We start from the raw sequence: 27,864 nt of genomic DNA, 5'->3' as shown, positions 1-27,864 counted from the left end.
GTTGCTCTGGTTAAGAGTCCACACCCTCCTGAGGCAAGACCGGATGGGCCCACACCCGTGGAGACGGTGGAGAAGGTCCTGCAGCCCCTCCCCAACCCCCAGTGGGGGCCGTGCCCTTCGGCTCAGGAAGCTCACGCTGCCCCGGGGGCAGGGACCACACAGGCTTCACCCAGCACCAACGTCCCCACCAGGCATTAAGGGGGCAGAGCCCCCGGGGGTCTCGCTCACAACCCCCGGCTCGCTGGCCCCTGGGCACATATGCCCCTTCTAGGGGGCAACTGGGTAGCACCCATCAGGAGCCCCAAATGCTCATGCCCTTCATCTGCTACTTCCCCTGGACCTTTGGTCCCATGGATAATCAGACAGGTACACAAAGGTGTACATGTGGAAATTCACTACAGCCTGGTTTATTGCCACGAAATTGGAAACCCCCAAGTATACAATCATACAGGACTGGTTAAGTAAACTGTAGTACATTCAAATGATGATAACAAATGATGATAAACAAGGAGCCATCAAAAATCCAGTTCTCAAATGAAAAATTAACAAGGATGTGCATGTGTTAAGCCTGAGGTGAATACTGCCTGATACAAAACCACACATGCAGTATGATGCCAACTTCTTGTTTTTACACCTGTGTACGTATACACACATACACACGCATTAAATCTTAACGGTGGTTATTTTCGTGAGTGGTTTTTATTTTTATTTAAAAATACTTTTTGTATTTTCCAAATTTTCTACGATAAATACACACCCTTACTGAGACAGAAACTCGTTACTAAATTGAGACCCTTCAGGAAAACTGACCACCCCTGCCCCGGAGCCGGCCCCTCGGGGAGGCTGGAGCCCGGACAGGCTGGGGACCCTCCAGCTGTGAGGGGACGTCCCAGGGGTTGCCAGAAGGCCCCACGACTCCGGCGGGGGGCTGCGAATGGCGCCCTGTGAGCCCCCCAACAGCAGGGGGCACAACCACCAGCTCGAGGCCACGCCAAGCGCACTGGACGGCCCTGGGCGCCTCCGCCTGCAGGGAGACCCCCGTGACTAGCACAGAGAGGGCAGGGATGGGGGAGGAGCGGGGGCAGGGGAGGGTCCCCGGGGGCTAGCGCCCAAAGAGGAGGGGCTTCGAGGTGGCAGTGAAGCCAGCCAGCCAGGAGGGGCCCCAGAGGGGACGGGACACTCACACGCAGCAGCACAGACACAGAGCGACCCTCAGAACAGCAGGGCCACACGGGCACACACAGAGAAAGAAATGGCAAGTTACCTGGATGAGGTCTGGAAAATGGCCCGTCTTTAGCTTGTGTGACTCCAAAACATAAGAAAACCAAAATACTGGCCACAATACCTCTGCAAATAAAGAACAAACAGCCCTCAGTGTGCGGAAGCGCCAAGCTCCGGTCGGCTCCTCCCCGGCGGGAGGTGGGAGGGACCCCCGGGCGCCCACCACGGGGACGGCCCCTGACCCCGTTAGGGCAGAGCCAAGGCTCGGCCGCAGAGAGGCTGGCGGCCCAGCACTGCCGCCCTGGCCCCAGGGGCAGCACCACCCCGGGGAGAAGGCCCTGTCACTGGGCTGGGTCATGTGTACCGTCAAGAGCCACATCACTAAGACGTGTGGCACGTTAAAAACACACAAACAAAAAACCCCTAAAATCCCATACAGGATAATCCAGAGCTCGCTAAAACCCTGAGATGGGAAGGTATTATTAGGGTCACACGGCTTCCCGCTCCAACAAGGCTGGGGCCCCGCTAGCAGCTCTTTCGTCCTGTGGGGCCACCGTATCCAGTCCCAGCAGGAACCCACCAGGAGACAGAGTGAAAGCCATGCAGACACAAACGGTACCCCTGCCCACGACGGAGGAGCAAGGCCGGCCCAGCTCACCCCGCCCATGGGGGACTGTCACGCCACAAGGGTTCACAGTCTCGCGTTCGCAGGCCTGGGTGACTGCACACGAAGCTGCTGTGCACGGACGCACTTCTCACGGGACGCCCGAGGCCGCTGTCCCCAGGAGCAGGTCTGAGGACGTGAAGCCCTGTCTCTGGCACTCAGCGGTGGGGTGGGGTGCAGGCGAGGCTGCCCTGGGGGCAATGGTCACCCTTCCAGGGTCTGGTGAAAGGGCCCCTAGATACCCTCCCGCCCCAAAGGGATGATGTGGGAAAATCTGTCACCCAGAAGGACTTTTAGAGGAAAGCAAATAAATTACACTTTAAAATAATCTTTTAATTTTAGAAAAGTTACAAAGATAGTACAGAATTTCCCACACTCTGTGAGCGTGGGACAGCTGTCACCATCAGTAAACCAACACTGATACAGTAACTGAAGTCCACAGTTTTTTCCTTCAGATTTCTTTACTTTCTATCTAAAGTCCTTTTCCTATTCCAGGACCCCATCCAGGGCCCCACATGACAGTCCTCAAGTCTCCTTAGGCTCCTCTGGCCTGGGACAGGTTCTCAGACTGGCCCTGTTTTGATGGCCTGGACAGTTTTGAGGAACACTGGCCAGGTATTTTGTGGAATGCCCCTTAATGAAGGCTGTCTTTTTTATTAGATCAGGGCTGTAGGATTTTTGGAAGTGAGATCACAGATGTTAAGGACCATCTTCACATCAAATCAAGGGTATACGCCATCAACACGATTCTGATTGTTGGTGCTGACCCTGACCCCCTGGCAGAGGTCGGGTCCCCTCCACGCCTCGCCTTAGGGAGGGAGCCCCCCCGCCACCGCACAGCTGGCAGGGAGCAGCTCTGCAACCTGATGGGAAACCTTCTGTGCAGGAGGTTTGTCTCTGCTCCCCGATTCACTAATGTGTCCGGTGATGTCTTACTCAGCCCAGATGTGTGGGTACCTACATTACACGCTGGGTTATAATTCAATACTTGATTGATTTCGCTGCTCAAATTATTCCAGCTTTGGCCGCAAGGAGCTTTCATTTGGCTCCTGTACTGCTCTGACACGCCCCATCTTTGTGGAGGTTTGTATTGTTGTTTCTGAGCACCTCCCTCCTTTCTGGTGCTAGAAGATGCTCCAGGCCCATCTTGGGGGTTCCCTGTCCCAGCCCTGCAACTGGCCATTTGTCCAGGGAGCCTGGTTCCTTTACTGGAGAACAAATGCTCTTAGGAACCAAGATCTGGGGGCCCGTGTGCTCCTTGCCTCTGGGCCCTCTTGGCCGACAGAGCAACAAGATACGTGTGTGCCAACCTTGCATACACACACGGTACAAATATTTCTGTGTGTAACCACCTGTCTCTACATTAAACGAATGTGAGTTCTCACTGATGTCTCCAACCAGCATCTGTTATCCACGGATCATTCTCCCCTTGGTCGCCTGTAACCTCCCACTCCTCCGGGGTGAGACTCCCGGCCCCCACCATCCGTGTACTTTCCTGTTCAATCCCAGCGCACGTGTACAGCAGGGAGACGGTTGTTGACCCATGCCCCATGGGAAACAACTTCACCACTAGAGCCCAGTGCTGTGTGCATATCCCTTGCCTTCAGGCCTACAGACCCCACTTGTTTCCAAAGTGACTCAGGTCAGCACCTTTTGTATGTTCTCCTGTCACAGTCTGCATTCCTTCCTGGGGTCCTCCACCTCTTAAACGACTTTTTTTTTTTTTTTTTTTTTTAAATTTTTGGCTGCATTGGGTCTTCGTTGCTGCACGAACGCTTTCTCTAGTTGTGGCGAGCGGGGGCTACTCTTCGTTGTGGTACGTGGGTTTCTCATTGCAGTGGCTTCTCTTGCTGCAGGGCACGGGTTCTAGGCGTGCAGGCTTCAGTAGTTGTGGCTCGCAGGCTCTAGAGCGCAGGCTCAGAAGTTGTGGCGCACAGGCTTAGTTGCTCCGCGGCATGTGTGATCTTCCCGGACCAGGGCTCGAACCTCTGTCCCCTCCTCCCCATTGGCAGGAGGATTCTTAACCACTGCACCACCAGGGAAGCCCCTAAATGATTTTTAAGATTTGCATACTTAGGTTTACTCTTTGTGTTGTTCAGTCCTATGGGTTTTGACAAACACACAGGGTCCTGCATTCACCATTACAATATCAACAGAACAGTTTCAAGAGCCTAAACAAATCTCACACTCCATCTATTCATCCCCCCCCTGCCCTGGGAAACCACTGATCTTTCTACCATCACATAGTTTTGCCTTTTCCAGAATGTCACAGCGTTGGACTCATACAGTATGTAGCCTTTTCAGGCTGGCTTCTTTCCCTCAACAATATGCATTTAAGCTTCGTCTCTGTCTCCATGGCTTGATAGCTCATTTCTGTTTATTACTTAATGATATTCCATTGCATGAAGGTACCAGTTTGTTTACCCACTCACCCACTAAGGACATTTTGGTGGCTTCCAAGTTTTGTTGATTGTGAACAAAGCTGCTACAAATGTCCATGTTTTGGTGTGGACTTAAGTTTTCAGCTCTTCTGGGTAACTACCAAGGCGCACAGCTGCTGGATTATGTTTAGTTCTCTGAGAGAGTCTCCAACCATCTTCCAAAGCGGCTGCCCCGTTCATGTTCCTGCCGGTGATGGATGAGAGCTCCTGTTGCTCAGATCCTCGCCAGCGCCTGGTGTTGCCGTGTTTTCAATCCTGGTCACTCGAGCAGGTGTGTAGTAGCGTCTCCTCTCCAAGCTGATGCATGGTGCTGAGCGCGTCCTTTCACGCACCTGTGTCCTCTTTGGTGTCCGTCCAGACCTTCTGCCCGGTTTGTAACTGTGCTGCTGGTTTTCCTACCGCTGAGCTTCAAGAGTTCTTTGCACAGTGCATACAGATACTTCATCAGATGTGTATTTGGCAAATATTTCCCACCAGCCTGTGGCTTGTCTTGTCTTTGTCTCAGCAGTATGTTTTGCAGAGCAGAAGTTTTTAATTTTAATCAAGTCTGACTTATCAGTTTTTTCTTCTATGGATCATGCTTTTGGTGTTCTATCTAAAAAGTCATTGGGACTTCCCTGGCAGTCCAGTGGTTAAGACTCCACACTTCCACTGCAGGGAGCGCGGGTTCGATCCCTGGTCGGGGAACTAAGATCCCACGCGCCTCATGGCGAGGCCAAAAAAAACCGGCATCATCAAACTCAAGGTCACCAGATTTTCTCCCACGTTTTCTTTAAGAAGTTTTATAGTTTTCTATTTTATATTTAGGTCTATAATCCATTTCGAATTCATTATTGTGAAAAGTGTAAGGTCTGTATCTAGATTCTTTTGTTGAAAATTCTCCTTTCTCCACTGACTTGCCTTTGCTCCTCTTTGTGTGGGGCTACTTCTGGGCTCTCTACTTGTCCAGCCTGCTGCCAGCACCACTGTCCTGACCACCACTGCGCAGCTTTACGGTCAGGCTTGAAGCCAGGCAGCGTCAGTCCTCTGCCTCTGTTTTTCAGTATTGTGAATACATTATATTTCTACACATTACAAATATGCAAAATATGTTTATATTGTACATGTATTGATTTATTTACACATTTACACATGCATATGTGTATATATACGTAAACATCCCAATGTCACCAACAGATAATGGATCAAGGAACTGTGGCGTGTCCACACGGTGGACCACCCCGTGGCAATGGACCAGGATGACCGCTGACAGACACGGCAACGTGGGTGTCACAAAACCATCATGCCGAGTGGGAGGGGCCAGACAGAAGGGCGCACGCTGGGTGAGACTGTACAACAGGCAAGAAGGGCCTGTGGGGACGGATCGGTGGTGGCCTGTGGCCAGCAGTGCAGACTGACCACGGCCCTCAGAGGAAGCTCAGCGTGTACCTCCACCTAGTTGTGGCACGTAGATGAGCCGTACGTTTTAATTACGTGCATGTTATATTAAATGACACAACAATAAAGTTGGCCTAGGAAGAAAAATCTACTCCCTTAAAGTGACAGAACTTGTTAGATCCACAATGACACACAAGATGAAACTGAAAGCTTAAGGGAAACGAACCAATTTCCTAGATTTTTAACAATATAAATATTAATTTAAAAAAAAGAAGCGTAACCTTTGAGAAGTATTTTACATATACAAAACCTTCCCCTGAGAGCATCAAAAGCTCTGACATAATAAAAATCAGCAGCCCCAGCGGCCTCCCGAGACCGGGGGTGGGGGACCTCATCACAGCCCAGGCAGATGTGCTGACGTGGGGGGCAGGCTGTGGGCCCCTCTGGGGTCCACGGGGGTGAGAGTGGACTCAGCAGAAATGAACCCACACGCGTATGTGACTGTCCCTGGAAGAAGCCGCAGAGCCTCAGACAGGTGAGTGTGGGGCTCCAGGCTCCTAGGAGTAGGCTCCAGGCACCACCAGCAGCCGTACAGGGCCAGGAGAGCAGCTCCTCTGTGCCCCTGCAGTGGGCGGAGAGGGCCAGAGACGGTGGCTACGATGTCCTGTATCCCCAGAGCACAGAACTTCAGGGCAGAGCAGTGCCTAGGGCCCTCGAATTCCCACCCACCTGCCTTCCCCCGGCCCCGCCTTCAATGAAATCACACAGGGGACCCCAGGGAGAGGACCCAGGTGTCCCTCTTGGTGGCACCTTCTGGCTCACTGTGCCAACCTCTCTTGGGCAGAAACAGCTCAGGAGAAAGGCCAGTGCAGGAAGAAGAGGTGGGGAAGCACCCACCCGGGTCCACAGCTGCTGTCCCGGACGAGGCCAACAAGCCCCCTCGACGTTGGGGGTCTGAGCCCCTGGGCACAGGGCAGGGCCCGGGGCAGCAAGTCTTTGTGACTCGCCTGGCAGGCGTCTGGTGAGTGAGACCCAACCCCTGCCTCGGGCGGCGTCCGGGACACGGCGCGTGGGCCCACTCTTGCTGGGGGGGGCGCCGCTCTTGCCGGGGGTGGCCCACTCTGCCTCGTGACTAGTCTTGCCCTGTGACGTCATAACTGCTCATCTCTAGCCCAACTTCACAGCCACATGGGGACACCTCTTCAGTGTGACCAAGCTCTACTTTTTGGTTCTCCCTGCCTGGCTGTGCCCAGCAGACGCTGCAAACCCTCCATAACCACGTGCTGGCAAACAAATGCACAGGAAAGGCCAAGTTCCAGCTGGAAACCCCCTTGAGGCAGACGAGGGGCTCCATCTCCAGGTCCACAGGCCCAGCGTCCCCCTCAGAGACCCACCCAGAGGGGCCCAAAGAGCAGCCCAGCTCCCTCCTCTGCTCTGGGCTCCGCGACCCCTGCTGCCAGGCCTGCGGTGTGATCACACGGGGCTGGGCAGGGCTGGGCAGCCCGGGCGGGAGGCCTGCGCCTTACAGGGGAGGGTGACACACACCTCCTGGTGTCCTGGACCCAGGTGTCTACACCACAGTCCAGGCGGAGGGTGAGACCCCTGGGTGAGGGTGTACGAGCCCAGCCCACCACCCAAAGCTGACCAACGGTCTCCTGCCACCCCTGTCCCTTCCTGGCCTCCTCTAGCGGTCCCACCAGAGCAGGTGGAGCCTGGGCCCCAGGATCAGAACAGCAACGGGGGCTTCGTGGCACCAGAAAGGGAAAGGTTAGTCCGTCCAGCGTAGAAAATGCACAGAAACGAGTTCTGAAACCAGCTAGTTTTCCCCACGCACTTCTGAGACTGGCCCCAGAATCCATGGGATTCAGGCAAAGGACACAAACCTACCAGCTAGTCTATTTCTGGAGATAATGCTGGAAAGACAGTCTACCCACTTCCTGCCCTGCAGGATGAGATGGACCACCAGACTCCTAAAGCCAGTTTAAAACTTTCAAAAAGTCTTCTAATCAACAGAGTGTAGAAGAATGGTGCTAGCTGATGGGAACCACCCCTGGCCTCACAAAGAGCCCAGACACTCAAATTCACGGTCATTATGATATTGTGATTTATAGCAAGAAATACGTATTTGGTCTTCATCTGTTTCTGGCCAGAGCTCCTAAAACCCCTGGTATTGCCCAAGCGCTGAGGGCTACAAAGGTATCTTTTGTTATGTTAACGAGGTGACTTTTGGACCCCACCACGAATGGGAGCTGGTTGCAAGGGGGCCTAGCAGACAACTGGAGGGCTGGAACTCTCCGCCCTACCCCCAGACCCCTGGGGAGGGGTAAAGATTAAGTCAATCGTCAGTGGCCAGTGATTTAATCAATCACGCCATGTGAGGAGGGCCTCCCTAAACCCCAGCAGCACGGGGGTTCAGAGCCTCCAGGCTGGTGACCGCGTGGACGCTCTGCATCCCATCCCCACACCTTGCCCTATGCGTCTCTCCCATCTAGCTGTTCCTCCATCTTTCTATGATAAACCTTTGATAATAAATAAGTAAAATGCTTCTCTGAGTTCTGTGAGCCGCCCTAGCAAATTAACTGCACCCAAGGAGGAGGCGGTGGGAACCTATGGTTTACAGCCCGGCAGGTGATGACCGCTCTTGCGACTGGAGTCTAAGTGGGGAGGGGATGCAGTCTGGCCGGACCGGGACCGTGGGGCCTGGCGCTGCCTGGGACGGTGTCAGAACTGAGCTGACCTGCGGCACACTCAGGTGGGGCCTGGGGTGCTGAGGGTGGGATGTGTGGGGAAGCCGCCCCGTCGGAACTGACCTGAACCCCTTTAAACCCCTCCCTGGAGCCGCCACAGCACCTTCCGGTTTCTCGCGCGCAAATGCAGCGTGAGCAGCAGGTCCCACGGCAGCCGTGCTGTCGATCCCAGGGATGGGGACGGGCAGAAGAGGGGCTGAAAGTGCCGCACAGCACCCAGGGACCCCACCAGCCGCGTGGAGCGAGGCTGGGCCGGGCCGGTACCTCTTGGTGTTGTAGGCCGTGTCCCGCGGTGTCTCTTCCAGCAGCGTCACGTAGCCCAGCACGCAGGTGAGGATGAAGAGCACGCTCAGGGTGTGGGCCCGCCTGCAACGCAAACAGCCCGCGTCGGTGCACGGAAAGCACGCGTGGGACCGCGGCGCGACGGGCCGCCAGAGGAGCGAGCTCGGCCCTCGACCTCCAGCTCAAGATCCCCAGAGTGCCAGCTACGGCTGCGTGACTCCCAGACGGTCCTGTGCCGGCGCGGCGGCCCGCTCGGGCAGGGAGAGCGGACAGCGCATTGGCTCGAGGCGTCCCGGGCAGGCGGCTCTGGTTCAGAGGGACCAGGCAGCCGGTTAAGTGGGCTCCGGGCACCGAGCAAGATTGCCCCGAGACCAACCTCGTGATTCATGAAGTGCCCATGGCTGAGAGATTCGCCGGGACGACAGCGGAGCACTGGCGGCAGAGAGAGGCCCCAGGGCCGGAGCGAGAAGGGCGCGGGCCGGCCACGGCCGCCTGCCCAGAAGACCGGGCAGTGGGACGGCTGCCCGGTGGGGGTGAGACGTGGGCTCCCCGCTTCCGCCTGCCCACCCTGGCTGGGCCTCCAGAGCTCCGATGTGGGAAAGGGGCGGCGCTCGGCAGGCAGCGGGCGGCCTCTCCTGGAACCAGCACCAGACCGCACGCCGCCCAGTCACATACCCGCCCGGGCCCCTCTGCCTGAACAACCACCTGCAGAGGGGCCAGAGGCCCAGCTTCCGTGTCCGTGGACAGACGATGCAGCCCTGCTTTTCTAAACGAGGGCACCTCCAGCCTTGAAGGGCACCCTGAAGACGAGTGAACAAACACGCGAAAAGCATCGAGCCCAGTACTGGCCTCCCGTCAAAACTCCATGAAACACGCAGTGAAGAAACGAAAAGGCCAGCCACCAGCCGGGAGAAAACATTGATGACACATACACCCGACAAAGGCCTTTGTACCCAGAACACATAAAGAGCTCTTACAACTCAACGATAAAGACGATCTCCCGAAATACGAACAAAAGATTGAACACACACTTCAAAGAAAAAGATCAACAAATGGCCAATACCACACGAAAAGATGTGCAGCATCCCTGGTCGCCGTGGGAGCAGACATGCAGCACAGCAGTCAGCAGCGCCCGCCCCTGGGACGGGACCCCCTGGGACGGGACCACAGACGGCACAAGTGCCTTTGAGGAAGGGTCCTCACGAGGACGCGGACCCACCAACACTCACACATGCCAGGTGGGGCTGCAAAAGGGTGCAGCCGCTTTGAAACAGCTTCCCAGTTTCTTACAAAGTTGAACAGAGTCTACCACCCAAGCCAGCCATTCCTTCCAAGTGTTTACTTGTGAAAAATGAAAGCATATGTCCATTCAAAGACTTGTATGTCGACGTTAACCCCATGCTGACAGCCAGGCATGAAAGCAACCCGCTGTCTGTTTCCACCAACAAGACTCACAGGAGGTGGCGATAGAGCATGGATGGCAGATTGGCGGGGGAGGTGCTGGGGCAGCAGCTTCCAGGATGAGGGAAGGTCCTGCATCCCTACCCCAGTGGTGGGCACCATGTGCAAGGCGTTGGAGTGTGGATATGGACCCTCAAGTGGGTGTGTGCATGGAAAGCAATCGTACCTTGATTCAAGTAATTTTCTAAAAAGCAGGAGTGGGGCTGCATGAGATTAGGCTGGCGCTAGAGACTTGGACCATAGCTAGAGTCCATCCCGACATCCGGCAGACCAGCCCTCTTCTCCATCCTGATTACTCTTGCATATTTACTCTCCCATCTTAACTGTGACATCAGTCTGACAGCTGCCACAAATAATTCTAGTAGGATTCTAATTGGAACTGCACTGAATTTATAAATTAGCCCAGAAAGAACCGATGAGTCACAACGAGATGAGAGTTCCCCACCCACAAGACGCGGAATATCTCTCCATCTATTCAGGTGTCACGCCCTTCACTTAAGTTTTATTTTCTTTGTGAAAACAAGAACAAAAAGTCATGTTCAGATAAGTTAGCTCCAAGTAAAGAAAGCAGAGAGCACACTCTTTTGCCATATTTCACAATACTGGCATTTAAAACTATTAGAAGTGAACAAAACTCCTATTTTAACTATTTTCATACAATTCAATATTAATATATTCACATTTGAGTCCTAGGCCATGAGGGAACTTCAGGAAAATCTCAGCCTTTCCGCTGAACTCTGTAGAGTAAACATTTCAGTGCCCGAGAGATCTGTGGAATAATTACAGCACACAGACTACATTATAAGGTCCTACTTTAGACCTTCACTCCTAAGGTTCTCCGGATGTGGTGACCCAGAAACTGATCCTCTGCCGGACATTAGCCAACACCTACACACAGAGGGACCCAGCTGCCTCTCCTGGGTCTAGGACATGGCCCAACCTTCCCGCCCCGGAGGGGACATCAGATTTTAGCAGGGAGAACAAGAGTCACTGAGAACCCAGCAGGGACCGAGGGCATCTGGATTACGAGGGTGACAACGATAAGGCATGGGCCTGTCACCTTGGCCCCTGAGGCTGGTCAGAGCTGTAAATGGCAGTGTCAGGGTCATGCAGCTCGGTGATGAGGGTCTGGGGTCTGAGCCCTGCTCAGGATGCCTCTAGCCCACCTGTATCACCTCATAAACCCTCACCGTGAGGTGATGAGACCCAGGGCCAGTGGGCCTGAGTGACCCAGACACTAAGCGGCGCAGAGCAGCTACCAGGTGCCGACAAACCCCAATCCTGTCTCCCTGAGCTGTCGTTCCAACACAGCAAGACACACAGAGGTCTGGGTATGGGGACAATGGAACGGGGTGGGGTGGGGTGCAGAATTAGGGAGGGCCTCACGCAGGACACCTGGGGACGCAGGTCCAGGCCAGCAACGCGAGAGCAAAGGGCTGAGGGGCCACCATGGCTGGAGGAGGGGGTCCTGCCCTGGGAGGCCCGGACTCACGTCGGTGGGGCAAGAGCCGCTGCAGAGCCGAGAGCAGATGGGGCTGCCTCGCGACCCTCCAGGGCGGGCAGGAGATGCTGGGAGTGGCTGGCCTGGATCTGCCCAGAAGGTACAGCTGACACTCTGGATGGGACGTGGAGCCCAAGCCGGCTGAGCGTGACTGAGCAGAACCGCTCAGGGCCGGCTGGGTTCAGCTCCAGGCCTGTGTAGACGTGCCTGCTGGGCCGTGGGCGGAGCCACGGGACAGCACCCTTGGCAGGCAGGCCGGCAGGCAGGCAGGCAGGCAGGTCCAGTCCCCTGAGCTCCAGAATGCCCACTGCCTGCCCCAGGGTCACGGTCATGCCTACCCTGGTGAGCATTTTCAGAGGAAAAAAGCAAAAAACAGGAATAAAGTCAGAAATCAAGATGTTAGAATTGGTCCCAAAGGTCCCTGCTTTTCAGCCGCTGCAGCACAGACTCCTCACCAGGCTTCTTTTCAGCTCAAACACCAAGTCTGAGCTCAGATTTCTCCTCAGAAACCATGGAGGCCAGAGGAAGTGGGACAAAATTTGTAAAGCAGTGAAAGAAAAGAAACGTTAAACCAGGATCCCATGTCCAGCAAAAACATCCTTGAGGAACGAAGGTGAACTAAACATGCGTGGATGGAGGACGAAGTAAAGGATCCGGTGCCGGCAGACCTGCTCTAAAAGAATCACTCACTCCAGGAAGGTCTCTAGACAGAAGGGAAGTAAGACTAGAAGGAAACTAGGTGGGCAGGAAGGAAGACGGAGCTGCTGAGATGGGAAGGCTGGGCAGGTCAGGTACTGTCCTCGTGAACACTGTGTGACGGGGGCCACCAGAGCCCAAGGGGAGAGGCCAGACGTACTGAGATGGACTTGATGTGGCAAAGCGAGGATGCTGGGGCTGGAAAAGCTCTGCATGTTCGCTGTGGCCACAGAGACGTGATAAAAACGACAGGTCGGTGGCGCAGGACAGCAGGGGAAGACTCTGTGTCCCTCTCGGATGCCAGAGCTGGGCAACGACCTCTTGCTCCTAGTTCCCAGTGCCCAGGAAGACAAATGCACCGTTTGGTTGAGTGACTAATAGATGACGTGGGGGATCCAGGCACAGGGAGAGATCGGCCGTAAATCCTGTGACTCCAGCCACCGGGCCAGGGTGAGGGCATGAAGACAGCAGGCTCCCTGCCAAGGCGAGCGGAAAATACCCAGTTGTCGGCCCCTGTCTAGAGATGACCGTACTCACATGCCGAGCGGGCAGGGAGGCAGACTGCCAGACCAATCAGAGACGGTGCGAAGATGTGGCTGTGAGACTGAGTGCACAGCGGCGGCTCGGCCAGGGAACGTCAGGACCAGAAGGCCTGTCCCAGGCCTGCGAGAGGCACCTGGGGCCACCGAACCTCCTGGCCTGCTGACCAGCAGGACCAAAAAGGCACCAGCTGGCAAGTCATGCTGCCCTGATGTGGGCGAAGCTGGCAAACCCCAACCCACACTGACTGAGGAACATGGGGCGTCTAAGATCTGCCCCGCAGATTCTCACAGCTACTGTGAGACGTGTTGCTGATGGCAGAGCCCGCGCTCACCAAACGCTCAATGTTGTAAGATGTGAGCATGCAGTGAGCATTTCCAAAATGTTACAACCATCCATCTTGTCCCTGACTCGAAGCGTGGTGACCCAACGGTGATTCACCTATCTTCCACCTATAGGTGGCTATGTCCAGAAGCACCCGCCGGGGCACTAGGTCTCCAAGAGCGTCCAGAACAATTTTCAGAAAAATCGAGCTGCCGCATCTTTGCACTGTGTCTGCCGTCCTGAACGTTTCCACCAGGTGTTCACCAATGAAGACAACCACGACTGGCAGAAGAGGTGGTGTCTGTGCCACCGCAGACCCCAGCGGTCCTCTTGCCCCTTCCCCGAGGTCCAGTTTGGGGCAGCCCAGCCTTGGGCTCCACGGCTGACTCCTAATTCCATACTCTGTGGCTGACAAGTAATAACAAAGAAACTCACAATCCTCATACATGGCCCCCAAGAAGCCCAAGCTCCTTTGGAAACGAAAACTGTAAAAACAAGGTTTTGAACATGCAAGAGTTCTTCCAAGTAATTTTGGAACATATAGGCGTTTCCACAAATACATACTTTTTAGTCTTTATGTTAATTTTTTGGTAACATCCATTAATAAAATTCCCTAAAACTCAAAATAAAGAGTTTTAAAAATCCCAGCACAGCAAGTCAATGATGAGAGACTCAGAAGAAGGTAAGTGGCTGGGCCCTGCAAGTAAAAATAAGTCATTCTCGCCAGGTGAGCATCTGGTTACCTGCCTTGAGGAAACGTGAAGCTTCTTCCCCTGCACAGGTGAGGGCAGAGGCCCGGGACGCAGCAACAACCACACACGCCAGCACCCCACACACCTGCGGTGCGGAGGCTGCAGACACCCGCCCAGGAGGCCCAGGAGGCCGGTACCGGGAACTGGCAGCCCCGCGGCGCGCCCCGCTTGGAGCCTTCCTGGCTCCGTCAGGCCTCCCCACAAGTGAGCGCAGCTACAGCAGGCCTTTCTGTGTCCCCATGGGCAGGGACCCGCGGGCCGCTGCTCTGTGCTTCTAAAGAAACCCGCACGTGCCCTCGTAACCCTCTGGTTTCTGTGAGCACTGCTCAGCACCCCCTCGGCCAACATGCTGAGCCTTCTGAGGCTCCAGTCTTGTGCCAGAACCCAAGTTTCTTGTTTAGTTCTCTGTTGTATCCCCTAGAACAGCAACTGGCACCCCCAAAGTATGCACTGAACGAATGGGAAAGGAAAGCGAGCCTGGGCACCACTCCAGAACCTCAGTCTCCCTCCTGTGGTAACCAGCTGGGCTTTCGGAGGACGGTGCCCTCTGTCCTGAAGTCTGAAGGGGTCCTGTCCCCCGAGCAGGAGACGCCTGGTCCACTCACAGAATGTCTCTAGCTCTGGGGCCACACCCCCGCTGAGGAGGGCACCCCACCCCTCTCCCCCTGGCTCCAGGCCACTGGAGCACAGTATCTTCCCAGAGCAAGGCTGGGTGGCCACCCCCAGCAGCAGCTGCCCACACCCACAGGGAAGATCCCGACCTCGTTAGATGCAGGGATGCCTCCCCCACCACATCCGCTTCCCTGTCTCTCCCGAGTCAGATACAAGCAAGACACCAGTGGCCCCACGTGCACCTCCCAAGGTTTCCAGCTGTGCCGTACCTCGCCGACTGTCCAGTGGCTCCGTCAGGCTCTCCTCCTTTCCTGCTCGCATTTTCTCTGCGGTCCCAGGCTCCCTATCTGAGGAGCTGCTTCCACATGGCATCCTTGCTGCCTACATGTCTGTCTCTCCCATGAGCTTTCTTCGCACCAAAGCCACAAATGTCCCCAGGGCCTACCACGGGATACAACTTTAGGTGGCCGTGAACTGAGTAGCATAGAACGGCCACAGCCCTCCTCCCGAGAAGCACACTTTCTAGCGTATGGGGTTTGTGCCCCTAAGAAGCAAGGAAAGAGATGCTCAGACTGGCGAAGGGTAGCCCGAGGTCACTGAGCCATCAGGTGCACGAGCCACACCTGGGACCTGTTGGTCCAAGACTGCTTTCCTGGACCCTCAAACGCAGAAGTGCCCAACTCGGCCTAAAGCAACATCATGAACTCTTCCAACTCTGCTCCTGGCGGCCCCTCCCTCCCTGACCCCCGCGAAGGGAGACTAGAGGACAGCCTGACCCCGAGGCTTGGCCGGGACCGAGCGGCACAGGGGTCAAAGGGCTGACCTGGCGAGGAGCCACTAAAGAGAGGAAGAGCCTTCCTCTACACTAGTTCGCTCAGCCCCTGGCACGGAGTAAGGTGTCGATATTACCGCCACGTGCCGGGGGAGGAGACGATCATTTCACACGTAATCAGCACCGTCAGCGAAAGGGATCACGACGGAGGGCAGCGGGGGACTGTGGACAGGGAAGGCAGGAAAAGCCTTTCTGAGGTGACTTCGGAGCCAAGTCCTCCCAGGATAGGGGGCAGGGGTCAGAGATAAGGGGCTGGACCACCAGGGAGTCCGGGTCGGGGCTGCAGCGGCAAGCGGCCGGTCCCGGGGTCCTGCGGGCACCCCCAACCCGCACGACGTGGCCACGCCCCTCGCGACCCCAGCCGGCACTGAAGCGAACCACCGTCCCTCACCAGAAGAAGGTGTTGGTGCCGTCGTCGTAGACTTCTGACTCGGTGCTGCGGCGGCCAGCGGCCGGCCCGCTCGCTCGGCCCGTAGCCGCGCCGTCCAGCGGCTCCTCCAGCGAGGCCTTGCCCACGGGCACAGGGGACCCCGGCCGCGGCCCCTCGGCGCCCTTGCGCTCACCCCTCCGCATGACGCCCCGACCCCAGCAGCTCTGCCCCTCGCCTTGACCCCACGCACCAGAGTCACCGCGAGACCGCGCGAAGAGCGCCGGGAAGGGGTCGCGGCGCTCGCTCCGCAGGGTCTCCGGAGAGCAGAGGCGGGGGGCGGCAAGAAAAGGGCGGGCGGTGCATTGTGGGACTTGTAGTCCGAGCGCCTGGGCGCGAGGCACGCTGGGATTCGTAGTCCCCAATGTCGTGCGTTAGAAGCAGTGCTTGCTGGGAGGGATGCCGCCTGGTTGCTAGGTAACCAGCGCGGCAAAGTTGCGGGAAGCGCGAGGTTTCCCTATACTGCTGGGGCGCCCGGGCTGCCCCAGACCCTCCTCCCCCGCGGCCTGCCCCCCCGGCGCGCCACCAGCACTCCCCCGTTTCCCAATACCCTGAGCCCAGGCGTGTTCTCCCCAGTCTCCATTGGGAGCTCCAGACTCTAGCCTGTAGAGTCCTCTTCAGGGCCAGAGAGTAGTTCTTAAGAAAGTAGTAGACATGCTGATCTTGGTTGACTCAAATTATTAATGTAGAGAGAGCCCCCAGCAAAAACATTTAGCTCTGACCCATTTGAAAAAGTCCGGCAGGACTTGCCTGGTGGCACAGTGGTTAAGAATCCGCCTGCCAATGCAGGGGACCCGGGTTCAAGCCCTGGTCTGGGAAGATCCCACATGCCGCAGAGCAACTAAGCCCATGTGCCACAACTACTGAGGCTGCGCTCTAGAGCCCGCGAGCTACAACTACTGAAGCCCGCGAGCCCAGAGCTTGTGCTCCGCAACGAGAAGCCACCACAAGGAGAATCCTGCTCACCGCAATGAAGACACTTGCCGCTACTAGAGAAAGCCTGCGCGCAGCAACGAAGAACCAACGCAGCCAAAAAAAAAAAAAAAAGTCCGGCAGCTGCTCAAAGGGTGAAACATAGTTACCATGTGACCCAGCAATTCGTATATACTCAAGAAATGAAAACATATGTCCATGCAGAACTGGATATTGTCACCTTTAATAATAAAGTAGCCAGTTATTTCACCAGCAAAGGCAGGCTTATTCAGGAATAGCAGAGGAATTGCAGCTCAGTATCTCTGAACCATGGTGGACCACTGGCAAATCCAGAGAACAAGGAGGGGGAACGTGCTATTATAGGGAAAAAGGGGAGCTGGGAGGGGCTGTGATATCCAGCGCCCATTGGAGGAGCTGGGGGTCCAAAGTAAGGAGGCTTCCCATGGGCTGGGCCACTGCAGTCTCTAATTGGCTGGGCTGCCGTGGGAGGAGAGAAGTTTCCTTCGTCCGGCTGGGTGGCCCGTAGAGATAACTTCCTTTCGGAGGGCGGGGGGGGACGGGGGGTCTTTTACTGTTTGCATTTCCAATGAAAATAAATATACCATTCGTTTTGTTTAATTTTAGAACTGCAGTCCTCCAATTTAATCTTATGAAAAACGAGTTTGGGGAGATCAAAAGTTTCCCATAATGGCCATTGTAATTCTGGATTACTTTGGCCCACTTAGTTAAAAAATAGTCATGTAGGGCGGTCCCTAGATTTTAAACATGAAACCAGCTGGAGTCCCCAAAGGAGAGCTGCCCTCAGAGCATTTAGATGGCCAGGATCCCATTTCCCTAAGTCCTCCTGAAAACCCAAGAAAGTTGCTAGAGTCCTAACCCAGATTCCAAAGGGAATAAAACAAAACTCTTAGATCCCAATTAGCTCAGTCCCCAAAAGAGAACCTTGCTATCGTGCACTCCAGAAAACAGCTGAGTACTCACCAAGGATGAAACCACAGCCCTGAAAGGACAAAGCCTCTGTCCTGAATAAAGTTGTAGAGCTCAAAATGCAAAGAGCAGAGCTCAGAATCCGAGAGGAGACTCACCAAACCAAAAGCTGGTGGTGACTCACAGAAGCAATAAGCACAAAGGGCTTGGTGCAATGCCTCAGTCAATTTCATCCCTTGGGGTTTGCCTCCAGACCCCACTACTGACACCACATGTGTCCACCTCAATAATATAAATAGCTAGTTATTTTACCAGCAAAAGTGAGTTTATTCAGGAATAGCAGAGAAATTGCAATATGAGATACGTGAACCATGGTGGACCACAGGCAAATACAGAGAACAAGGAGAGGGAACTTGCTTTTATAGGGAAAAGGGGGATTGGAAGGGGCTTTGATAGTCAGAGTCCACTGGAGGAGCTGGGGGTCCAAAGTAGGGAGGCTTCCCATAGGTTGGGCCACTGCAGTCTCTGATTGGCTGCAATCAGAGTGAAGCCGAGAGAAGTTTTCTTCTTTCTGCTAGATAGTTAATAGAGATGCCTTCCTGTCAGAGGTGTAGGGGGACATCTCTTACTGTTTGGGGGTCATTGACGATGCATTGAGGGCATGAGAGCTTCCCCTACAGGCCTGTCCCCATTCCAGCTTTAGCTGGTTTCTTTAATTAGTTCCACAATGTTCATAGCAGCATAACTCATAATAACCAAAGGGGAAGCAACTTAATGTCCACCAACTGATGAACGCATGCAAAAAAATGTGGTATATCCATACAATGGAAAATTATTCAACTGTAAAAAGGAATGAAGTTTTGACACATGCTACAACATGGGTTGTACATTATGCTTGAAAACGTGCTAAGTGAAAGAAGTCAGTCACAAAAGACTATATACTGGGCTTCCCTGGTGGCGCAGGGGCTAAGAATCCGCCTGCAAATGCAGGAGACACAGGTTCGAGCCCTGGTCCGGGAAGATCCCACATGCCGTGGAGCAACAAAGCCCGTGTACCACAACTACTGAGCCTGTGCTCTACAGCCCGTGCTCCGCAACAAGAGAAGCCACTGCAAAGAGAAGCCCGTGCACTGCAATGAAGAGTAAGTAGCCCCCCGCTCGCCACAACCAGAGAAAGCCCGCACGCAGCAACGAAGACCCAACGCAACCAAAATTAAAGAAATTAATTAATTTTAAGAAAAAGACTATATACTATATGGTCCACTTATATGAGATGTCAATAGGCCAGAATAGGCAAATCATGGACACAGAATAGTGGTCACCACAGGCTGGGAAGGGAATGTGGAGTGACTGCTCAAGGGTACTGGGTTTCTTTTCAGGGACATGAAAACATTCTAAAATTGACTGTGGTGATGGTTGCATGTATCTGTAAGTATACTAAAAACTACTGAACTGTTTACTCTAAATGCAGAGAGTTCCCAACAGCTTCACAAATGGTACCTGTTGTGACCTTTACACCCCCAGGTTCTATTTTTATCTCTGGCTTAAAGAGGAGAAACTGAGGCACAGAAAGTTTGGTAACCCACTGGCCCAGCCTCTTCTTCCCCCTGGAGCCTCTCCCCTGAACCCCTGCACTCTGCAGAGACCCCTGCACCTGCAGCTTTGCTCCTGGGGCCTGACATCTGGGTCTCACCTCCACCTAGTCCCTGACCTAACCACGACGCTTCACCCCAGACACCTTGCAGCCCCCTCACCCCTCCCACTGCAAGACTTGGAGACAGGCCAGAGGGGGAGGGGCAGGGCATCTGCAAGGCCCACCACACTTTGTGGCCCAGGTGGCCAGGTGGCAGGTGTGAAAATTAACAAAGGGAAACCTCATTTAAAATGGAGTCGGGGGCTTCCCTGGTGGCGCAGTGGTTGAGAGTCCGCCTGCCGATGCAGGGGACACGGGTTCGTGCCCCGGTTCAGGAGGATCCCACATGCCGCGGAGCGGCTGGGCCCGTGAGCCATGGCCGCTGAGCCTGCGCAACCGGAGCCTGTGCTCCGCAACGGGAGAGGCCACAACAGTGAGAGGCCCGCGTACCGCAAAAAAAAAAAAAAAGAAAAAAAAGAAAAGAAAATGGAGTCGGGAAACCCTGAAGGGGGAGCTCTCACACACACACACACACGTACCTTACTTCACATTCCTGGGCAGGAAGAAGCTTGCTTTACTACCCAGCAGAAGGAAGTTTTTCTCCTTGTCCAGCAATAGCCAGCCAGAGAGAAGCTACCACCACTCAGCACACGAGAACCCATCACCACCCTGTGCTTTTCTCCGTGGACTTCCGGTTCAAAGCAGCGCCTCCCAATATAACAGTTCCTCTCCTTTGTTCTCCAGACTTGCCTGTGGTTGGCCATAGTCTGTGTTTCCTGAACAGCAGTTCCTCTGCCATTCCCAAATAAACTCATTTCGCTAGTGAAATAACTGGCTATTTCGTTTTAAGGTTGACACAGGTGTGAGGAGTTAGCAGAACAGCTCTGAGGACGTGGCCCGCTGAGGTTCTGAGAACTTGTGGGGCTGCCCCTGGGACCCCATGTGGGGAGGGTCAGAGGCCGTGACCTTCCTCAGCCATGGCGGTGACTGTGGGAAGCCCCAGCGCACTGGAGCAGTTCAGGGGCTTTGACGGTGGCTGATTCTGGCCTTGCTCAGGGATTGCTGGTGTCCCGAGACCACACCTCAAAGAACCAGGTCAAAGGTTACATGGGAGCGGCCTAGTCTCAGATCCCAAGGTTTCCTTAGGCCTGCAGGACACATTTATGGTGGTAAATGGTGAAAATATTGGCAGAAATGCTTTCCAAAAACATTCTTGCAAGGAAGGCAGAGGAAAAGTTGTGAATTTGTAAAAGAACCATGACTATCATTTTCCACTGGAGTGGTAAACCTGCATAGGTGGTGAAGGGTTCCATAGATCTCTGCCCGCCACTCGCACACCTGCCGCCTGGGAGTTTTCTCAGGGTTGATGGAAGGATTTGGGACAACAGGGCTATAAACTCAGCCAAGAACGGCTCTCCGCTCCCTGAGAAAGAAAACAGGTGACTTCCCTGGTGGCGCAGTGGTTAAGACTCCGCGCTCCCAATGCAGGGGGCCCGGGCTGGATCCCTGGTCAGGGAACTAGATCCTCCATGCATGCCACAACTAAGGAGCCTGTGAACCTCAACTAAGGAGCCTGCGAGCCTCAACTAAGGAGCCTGCAAGGCGCAACTAAGGAGCATGCCTGCTGCAACTAAGACCTGGTGCAACCAAATAAAAATAAATGAATGAATAAATAAATAAATAAATGGCATTCACTATTAAAAAGAAAGAAAGAAAACAGGAACTGCTGAAATTTAAGGCCCAGAGGCACTGGTGGGGAGCAGCAGGGAGACAGAAGTGTTCCTGGGGTGAGGACATCAGGGGCCTGGGTCCCCACCCCAATGCCATCCTGGTGTGACAGGCATGGGCCAGCTTCCCGCAGACCGGAGGAGCAGAGGCCCAACCTGGGGGACGGGTCCCTCCTGCAGGGGCCTGAGGCCAGCGAGGTCTATGGCCCAAGAGAGGCCCCGTCAGCCAGAGAAGCCAGAGGGGGGTGGGGTGCCTGGGGCCAGCCTGGAGAGGACTCGGGAGACCCCAACCTCAGCCGCCCTGCCTGTGCTGCCTCCGAGGAGCAGCCTCAGAAAGACCCCAGAGGGTCTTCGGCCACATCCAGGCCACTGGGGTTGGGAGGACAGATTCCCCCCGTGAGGATGAGCCTGGGGCACTCTTGCTAGACTTGTCATTCTGACCTCTTCCTGGGGGAGGCGCCCTAGAGACAGCAGGAATGGGGGGCCTGTGTCCTGCTGCACTTTGGCCCTCAGAGGGAGACGACAGGTGTTCAGGGTTCTCTGGAGGTGGAGGAGGAAGGAAAGGAGAGCAGGGTCCAGGGTTCACAGGGGAGGAGCCGGAGGCCCATGTACACCTCGACTGGAGTTCTCCGCCCAAAACAGGGCAGGGTCAGCCTGCCAACAGCCCGGGGGGGGCCAGGCCACACTGCCTGAAGGGGTGCGGCTTCTTCACAAGATGTACTCAAAACCAAGGCAGAGAGTGAGGCTGAGTCTGAACAAAGTTCCTAATAATAGACTTTAATATGACAACAAAGTGCATTTAATAATATAAAGTTTATAAAAGTGATGTGTGTCAAAGAAAGCAAACTATAGGAAGAAAAGCACAATTCCACCATCCACACGCAAATATAAATATCAAATATAAAAACTACTCTCCTGGTATTTTAATGCATTTTAACTTAGTTGAGATTAAAAAATTGTATATATGTTTACAATCTATGTTTTTTTTCACTTAACAGTATAACATAAGCATTTTCCTATGCTGTCATAAACTCTCTGAAAGCATCATTTTTAATGGCTGCTTAATCAGCATACGAATATACCGTGTTTGCTCAGACATTTCCCTATTATTGATAATCTAGGTGGTTTATAATTTTTGCCTCAAAGGACATAGTAATACATATTTTCAATATTTGGGAGTTTTTCTTAGGATAGTTTAGAAAAAGTTAATTAATGGACCAAAGTATAAACAATTTTTAAGGCTTTAGATTCTTATTGCTGGACTGCTTTCCAAAAGGGCCGCACCCATTTCCTCTCCAGATAGGACTAGATGAGATCTGCCCTTTCCATCCTGCATTGAGAGTAGGGGAGCTTCCACTGTGGGGCGAGGCCGGGGCTCCTCTTCCTGCGCCCCTCCGCCCCCAGGCTGGAGATGCTACGCTGCCTGTGCCCAAGGGGCCACAGGTGCAGGCTCTTGAGCAGCAAGGCTGCTGGATATAATTTAGGTTCCCTCAGACCCTTGGAAGGTGGGAAAGAGAAGAAGAAGTGCTTCTGTGGCATTAAAATTGGGAATGCCAAATAAAGACATTGAAAAAGGGAGCAGCTGTGTAGACACTTGGGGGGAACTAGTGGACTCTTTTCACAGAATGAAAGTGTAAATGCAGACTGTCCTGAGCAGGTTGAGCTGGAGACTGGGGGGAGATGGAGAGTCCAGGAGATGGCTGGTAATAGGGGTCTTGACTTTGGATTACTCATGCTCAAAATCTCTTGCTGACTCTGTTTCCTGAGCTCTAACCCAGCATTTGAGGCTCTCTCACCTGTGGCAGAGGCTGCTGGGTGCCCCCAGGGTCCATCTACCTTCTCCCTTAGGAAAAATGATCATACTTCCCATGCTTCCTTGCAGTAAGGTGTGGCCAGGTGACTGGCCAGGTGACTAACCACATGCAGGATGGAATACCCCTCCTTCATCCTTTGCTCTTCCTGCTGTCTGGAATGTGGATGTGACGTCTGGAGCTTGAGCAGCCATTTTGAACTATGTGATGGGTCCATGTGCTTTCGGTGACCGAGCAACAAGTTAATAGCCAGGCATCTGGTAGGACCGCCTCCAGATGTCATTTATGGGAGAGAGAAGTAAACAGGCTTGTTTAAGCTGCTACTGTTTGGGGTTTTCCGTCACACCAACCTCAATGCATTTGTCCAGATTTGCTCCAGCAGAGTGGCACAGGTTCTGTGCTGCCAGTTCACTCTCTTGTCTTTGCCACTTCGTAGTTCAGTCCCCGCTGAGGTCACAGACTGCCATGGGGTCCTGCAAACAGAAATGTGGGTGGGGCCATGTTATCCCTGGGGGAACCTAGAGCAAACATGTCAACCATGGGTCTACACTGCTGGGTTGCCTGGGCTGCACAATGCTGTATCGTGACATCGGGGTGCCCCCTGTGACACTACGGGTGCCCCCTGCTCTCCTCCAGCTGCCCCCATGCTGCTCAGTGTCTCCGCATGTCTTCCCTCCTGAGCTCCTGCCCTGTGTCCTCAGCTTCCCAGCAGCTGTCAGAGCCTGGATACCCCACCTCCCTAACCTGCAGGACAGTCCCTCTCAAGTGGTCCAGAGCCTCCTCCAGCTGCTGCCCCCCTGGACCTCAGGATGTGGTAGAACTGCCCGCTCAGTCCTTCATTCCCCACCCAGCCCAGCCGGCCACCTGTCCTCAGGACCCCAAGCGCTCCGCCTCCCCGAGCTGGGGTCCACAGAGCAGGGGCTCAGGGAGCTGATTGTTTCTTGCTGGGGTTTGTCTCATCTTCAGTCCCCTAGGCCCGAGTTTCTCCTCTAAGGGAATCAACACTACACTTGAAAGGGTCAGAGGTTGGGTGCTCTGGAAGGGCCTGGGGAAGGTGCGTCCTGAGGTCGGGGAGAGTGAAGGCGAGCAGGGAGCTGCGGTCATCGGACAGGGCTCCGCCCTACCGGATGCCAGTCTAACCCCGTAGCGGAGGGGACACGCCCCTCTGCAGGTGAGGCTAAGAGCCTCGGGGCGGGGGCAAGGGCGGTGTCCCCAGGAAGATGCCCCAGGCCTGGGGGACTGGGGAGTGGGGTGTGCCTTCTGGCCCGCGGGCCACTAGCTCCTCCCCGACGGCGCCGGGCGGCACAGGGACCTGAGGAGGAGGAGGACGAGGAGGGAGGGGAGAGTCCCGCACGGAAGTCGGGAAGGAGCGCTGGGCGGCTTCGCAGCCACACGCGGGTTCCCACCGGCGCTGGGACTGCCGGTCCCTCCGACCCTCCGAGCCCGGCGCCCAGCACCGCCGCCAGCATGCGGGTGAGTCCGCTCCGAGGCCACGCCCACCCGGACAGGGTCCGAGCCGGGGCCCCTCCGACCGGCCCTGCCCCCTCACCTGGAGGGTGCCTGGGGCGGCCGCTGGTGGGGTTCTGTCCAGCCCAGGCCGCGGGGAGGCTGGCCGGGCTGGGATTGCGGCGGGACCGAGGAGGGCGGCCCTTAGAGAGTGAAGGGCTTACAGGGGGAGGGCAAGTCCACCCCCTGGGCCCCGAGCCGGGGTTCTTGGGTCCCTCCGGCCCGGCTCTCAGAGTGTGCGGGGAAGGCATATCCACCCCTGGGCCCTGAGCCAGGAGGAAGACCCCAGACCTGTCGCTCTGCCCTGAGGGGAGAGGGCTGTGGTCTCTAGGGTGGGCTGACCTGGAGATGGGGAGGCCCAGGGTGGCCAGCTGGGTCCTTGGCTCCCTGGGGGTTCTGCCTAGGCAGGGGTGGGAGCCCGCCGAGCGCTACTGGATTCTGATTCTGGGGGCAGAGCAGGAGGCTGTGGGGGCCCTGGGGAGGTAGGCGGGAGAACATCCTGGAAAGACTCCCTTTCTTCCCTCCGCCAGGGAAGAGGTCCGTCTCTGGGGCTGGGGTCAGCCCTTGGGCAGCTGGCGGGGACCCGTGCTGAAGTGGAGAACGAAAGCGGCCTCCCACTCAGCCCCCTCAGGGCGCTCCCAGGTGTGGGCCAAGCAGGCGGCCTCTCACCCTGCCCCTGCCCTTCCAGAGCCAGCTCTGGAGCCCCGGCTGCTAAGGCTGGCATGTGGGCATACGCTGGCCTGACCCCGAGCTCCCCTGGCTGCCCCCTCCTCCCATGCCAGCCCTGTGCTGGAGTGGAAGGGAGGCGGGGCTGGCAAGGGTGGGTGGGGAGGAAGCCCCTGGTTTGACTGAGGCAAGAGAATCAACCCTTGGAAGAAGACTGATGCACACAGCAGAGAACTCTGTGGCCCCAGCTGGATCTCAGCACACCCTTCCCCTGCTCCAGTCCCTTCCATGGCTCCCTGCTGCCCCCAGCTGAAGTCCAGGCTCCCCAGCTGCTGAGAGGCCCTCTGTGGTCTGGCTTCTGCTAACCCCCAGTCTCACCTCCCGGCAACTCCCTTCTTGCCCTTTATGCTTCTGCAGAGCTGAAGTGCTGAGTACTGAGTCCCTGGGAGGTAGCACCGAGCCCCTGGACACCAGTTGCCCGCTGCCCCTCAGGGCCTGTGCACACCACAAGGGCAAGCTCCCCTGCCAAGTAGGCACCTGCTCTCCGGGCCCACGTCCACTTACACTACGCACTCCCTGTGAGGGCTGCACACAGAGCAAGCTGTGTCTGGGGGTGGATGACCGGACACATGAGACACAGGGATGGCAGAAGGGAGGGGGAAGGCAGATGACAGGACTCAGAAGAGGAGGAAGAGGAGGAAGCAGGGGCTTCCCCGGCGGTCCAGCGGCTAGGACTCCTCGCTTCCACTGCAGGGGGTGCGGGTTCAATCCCTGGTTGGGGAGCTAAGATCCCACATGCGAGGGGGCACGGCCAGGGGAAGGGGGCTGGGAAGGGAAGATGAGGAAGCAGAGCCAGCAGGTGGGACATCCGCTGGGGGGTGGGGTCAGAGGCTGGGCGAGCGAGGGCGGGCCTCTCCCTGTTCATGCTGGGCAGTAGGGCAGGAGGGTGCGGAGTGCCAGCAGGGCTGTGGTGTGACTCCTGGCGTGAGACGGGCCGTAGAGAGTGAGGGAGGCCCACGTGTGCCACATGCAGCTGGGGTGATGTCACATGGGTGCTCCCCGTAGCCCGCAGGGCCAGGACTGATGGGAGCTGGGTGGCAGTCGCATTCGCCCCTCTGGTGACCTGGAGGCTGGCCTGGGAAGGGACAGACAGGGGCAGGACTCGCCCAGCTCCGGCTCCCAAGGCTGGGAAGGTCTCCCGGGAGCTGCAGCGTCATAAGAAGTTTCCTCTTGCGGAGCCAGCGGGTGAGCCCGCTGGGACTCCAGTCTGTACCAAGCCCTGGGTGCATGGCCTGCAGGGGTGGGGGCTGGAAGGCCAAAGGGAGGACAACAGAGAGCCGGGTGCCCAGAGCCTGCCCCCCGTCCAAGTGCAGGGACTTGCCGGGGGTCTGCACATGGCAGGGCTGGGATCCCCGAGGCCGAGTGCCAAGGTAGCCCCTGTAGGAACCCTGCAGGAGCCCTGGGGATTGGGAGCCTAATGGGCACACATGGCTTCCTGGGGGTGGGGTCTGATAGACAGGGACGCAGGGGCCCCAGACACCTCGCTTCGGGTGCACCAAGCAGTCTGGTTGGCTGGAGGTGGGGGTGACTTCAGGTGAACCTGGTTCCCATCCGTGAAGGCCTCTTTCCCTGGAGGACAGATGGACAGATGGACAGCCTGATGCTGGAGGCCCAGAGAGGGGCGTTGCATGTGGCAGGTGGCCTGGGGATGGGGCTGGGGAGCCCAGAGTGTACAGGAAGCTGATGCTCAGGACCTGGTCCCTTTGCAGCTGTGGGGTGTGGGGTGGCTAGACCAGGGCTGGGCAGGGGAGACTCAGACCTGGCCGCTCCTGTGACTGCTCGCCCATTGCCCAGGGGTGACCAGGGCAACCCTGAGGGATGCATGTACCTTTGCCCTCGGTGGGGGGTGTCTCCCTGTCTAGTGGCCCGAATCAGTAGTGGGGGTCAGTGCCTGTAGGACACCTCTGGTCCAGATCACACACCATCCTCCAGGGAAGGTTGAGTTCCCCTTTTCCAAGAGGCTCTGGGTAATGTCCCAAAGCTGTGTGATATCTCTGGGGAGGGAGGGGTGTCTGGGACCCCAGAGTGGCACCAAGTCCAGCAGCCTCATTTCTGGGGCTGCCTGAGGGCAGCCTCCCGCTGCCGTCTTGGTGGGTCCCGCACAGGCAGTCTTCCTCAGGCTCCCTCCGGCTGTATCCTGCCAGCGTGGCTTCCCTGTGCCGTCCCTCCCCACCCTGGGGTCCCGTCTTCCCGCTGCTTGTCCTGCCCATTCTTCAGCCTCAGGCCGGTGCTCATGTGAGGGAGTCTCTCCTTTCAGCCTCTGTGGGACTGTCCACCGGGGACCCTCGAAGGGTCCTCCTGCAGGAGGTCCTGGGCCTGGCGAGAGATGGGGCGAGCCCTCATCTTGGATCTGAAGACAAGCACATGAGGATCCGTTTCACTTACGAATTTGTCCAACATGACACTTAGCCCCTAAGGCGGGCAAGTCACAGAACCGGCTACTGGTGACACAAATGTCCCTGGTCCCCATCTACTTGAGACTTTACTCTCTTCCCCGAGACAGAGGCTCCTCAGCCCAGGGCAACCCCCTCCCTGCAGATCTGTCTGAGAACTGAGAATAGCAGCTTTCTCCTCCGGCCCCAAACCTGAGTGCAGATCTGAGGGCTGAGGGTAGCTGGGGTTAGGAGGAGGCGGGGCTGCCAGAGGAGGGGTGACCACTCTCCAGGAAAGTGGGGGCAGTGGGCCTGGCGAGCCCCGCGACCACCAGCGGCAGAATCTCAGTGC

The 27,864-nt window shown here is 56.1% G+C and overlaps 1 protein-coding gene across 2 annotated transcripts in view; it reads right to left on the bottom strand.

Annotated features, from left to right (window-relative positions):
• PTDSS2 (phosphatidylserine synthase 2) overlaps nt 1-16,178 on the bottom strand; it is a 30,180-nt gene extending 14,002 nt beyond the window's left edge. The window contains exons 1-3 of one of the 2 annotated variants that reach the window (XM_060104788.1): nt 15,842-16,178; nt 8,715-8,816; nt 1,265-1,347 (exon numbers count right to left, since the gene is read on the bottom strand). In XM_060104788.1, the coding sequence (XP_059960771.1) occupies nt 1,265-1,347; nt 8,715-8,816; nt 15,842-16,023 (367 nt within the window). In that variant the 5' untranslated portion in view covers nt 16,024-16,178. The remainder of the gene's footprint in view (nt 1-1,264; nt 1,348-8,714; nt 8,817-15,841) is intronic. The other variant, XM_060104789.1, reaches the window with a different exon arrangement.
• Between the last annotated feature and the right edge of the window lie 11,686 nt (nt 16,179-27,864).

The sequence above is a fragment of the Mesoplodon densirostris genome, chromosome 7, assembly GCF_025265405.1.
Source record: "Mesoplodon densirostris isolate mMesDen1 chromosome 7, mMesDen1 primary haplotype, whole genome shotgun sequence".
In the NCBI taxonomy this organism is placed as follows: Eukaryota; Metazoa; Chordata; class Mammalia; order Artiodactyla; family Ziphiidae; genus Mesoplodon; species Mesoplodon densirostris.
This window is presented reverse-complemented; position numbering and strand designations above follow the sequence as displayed.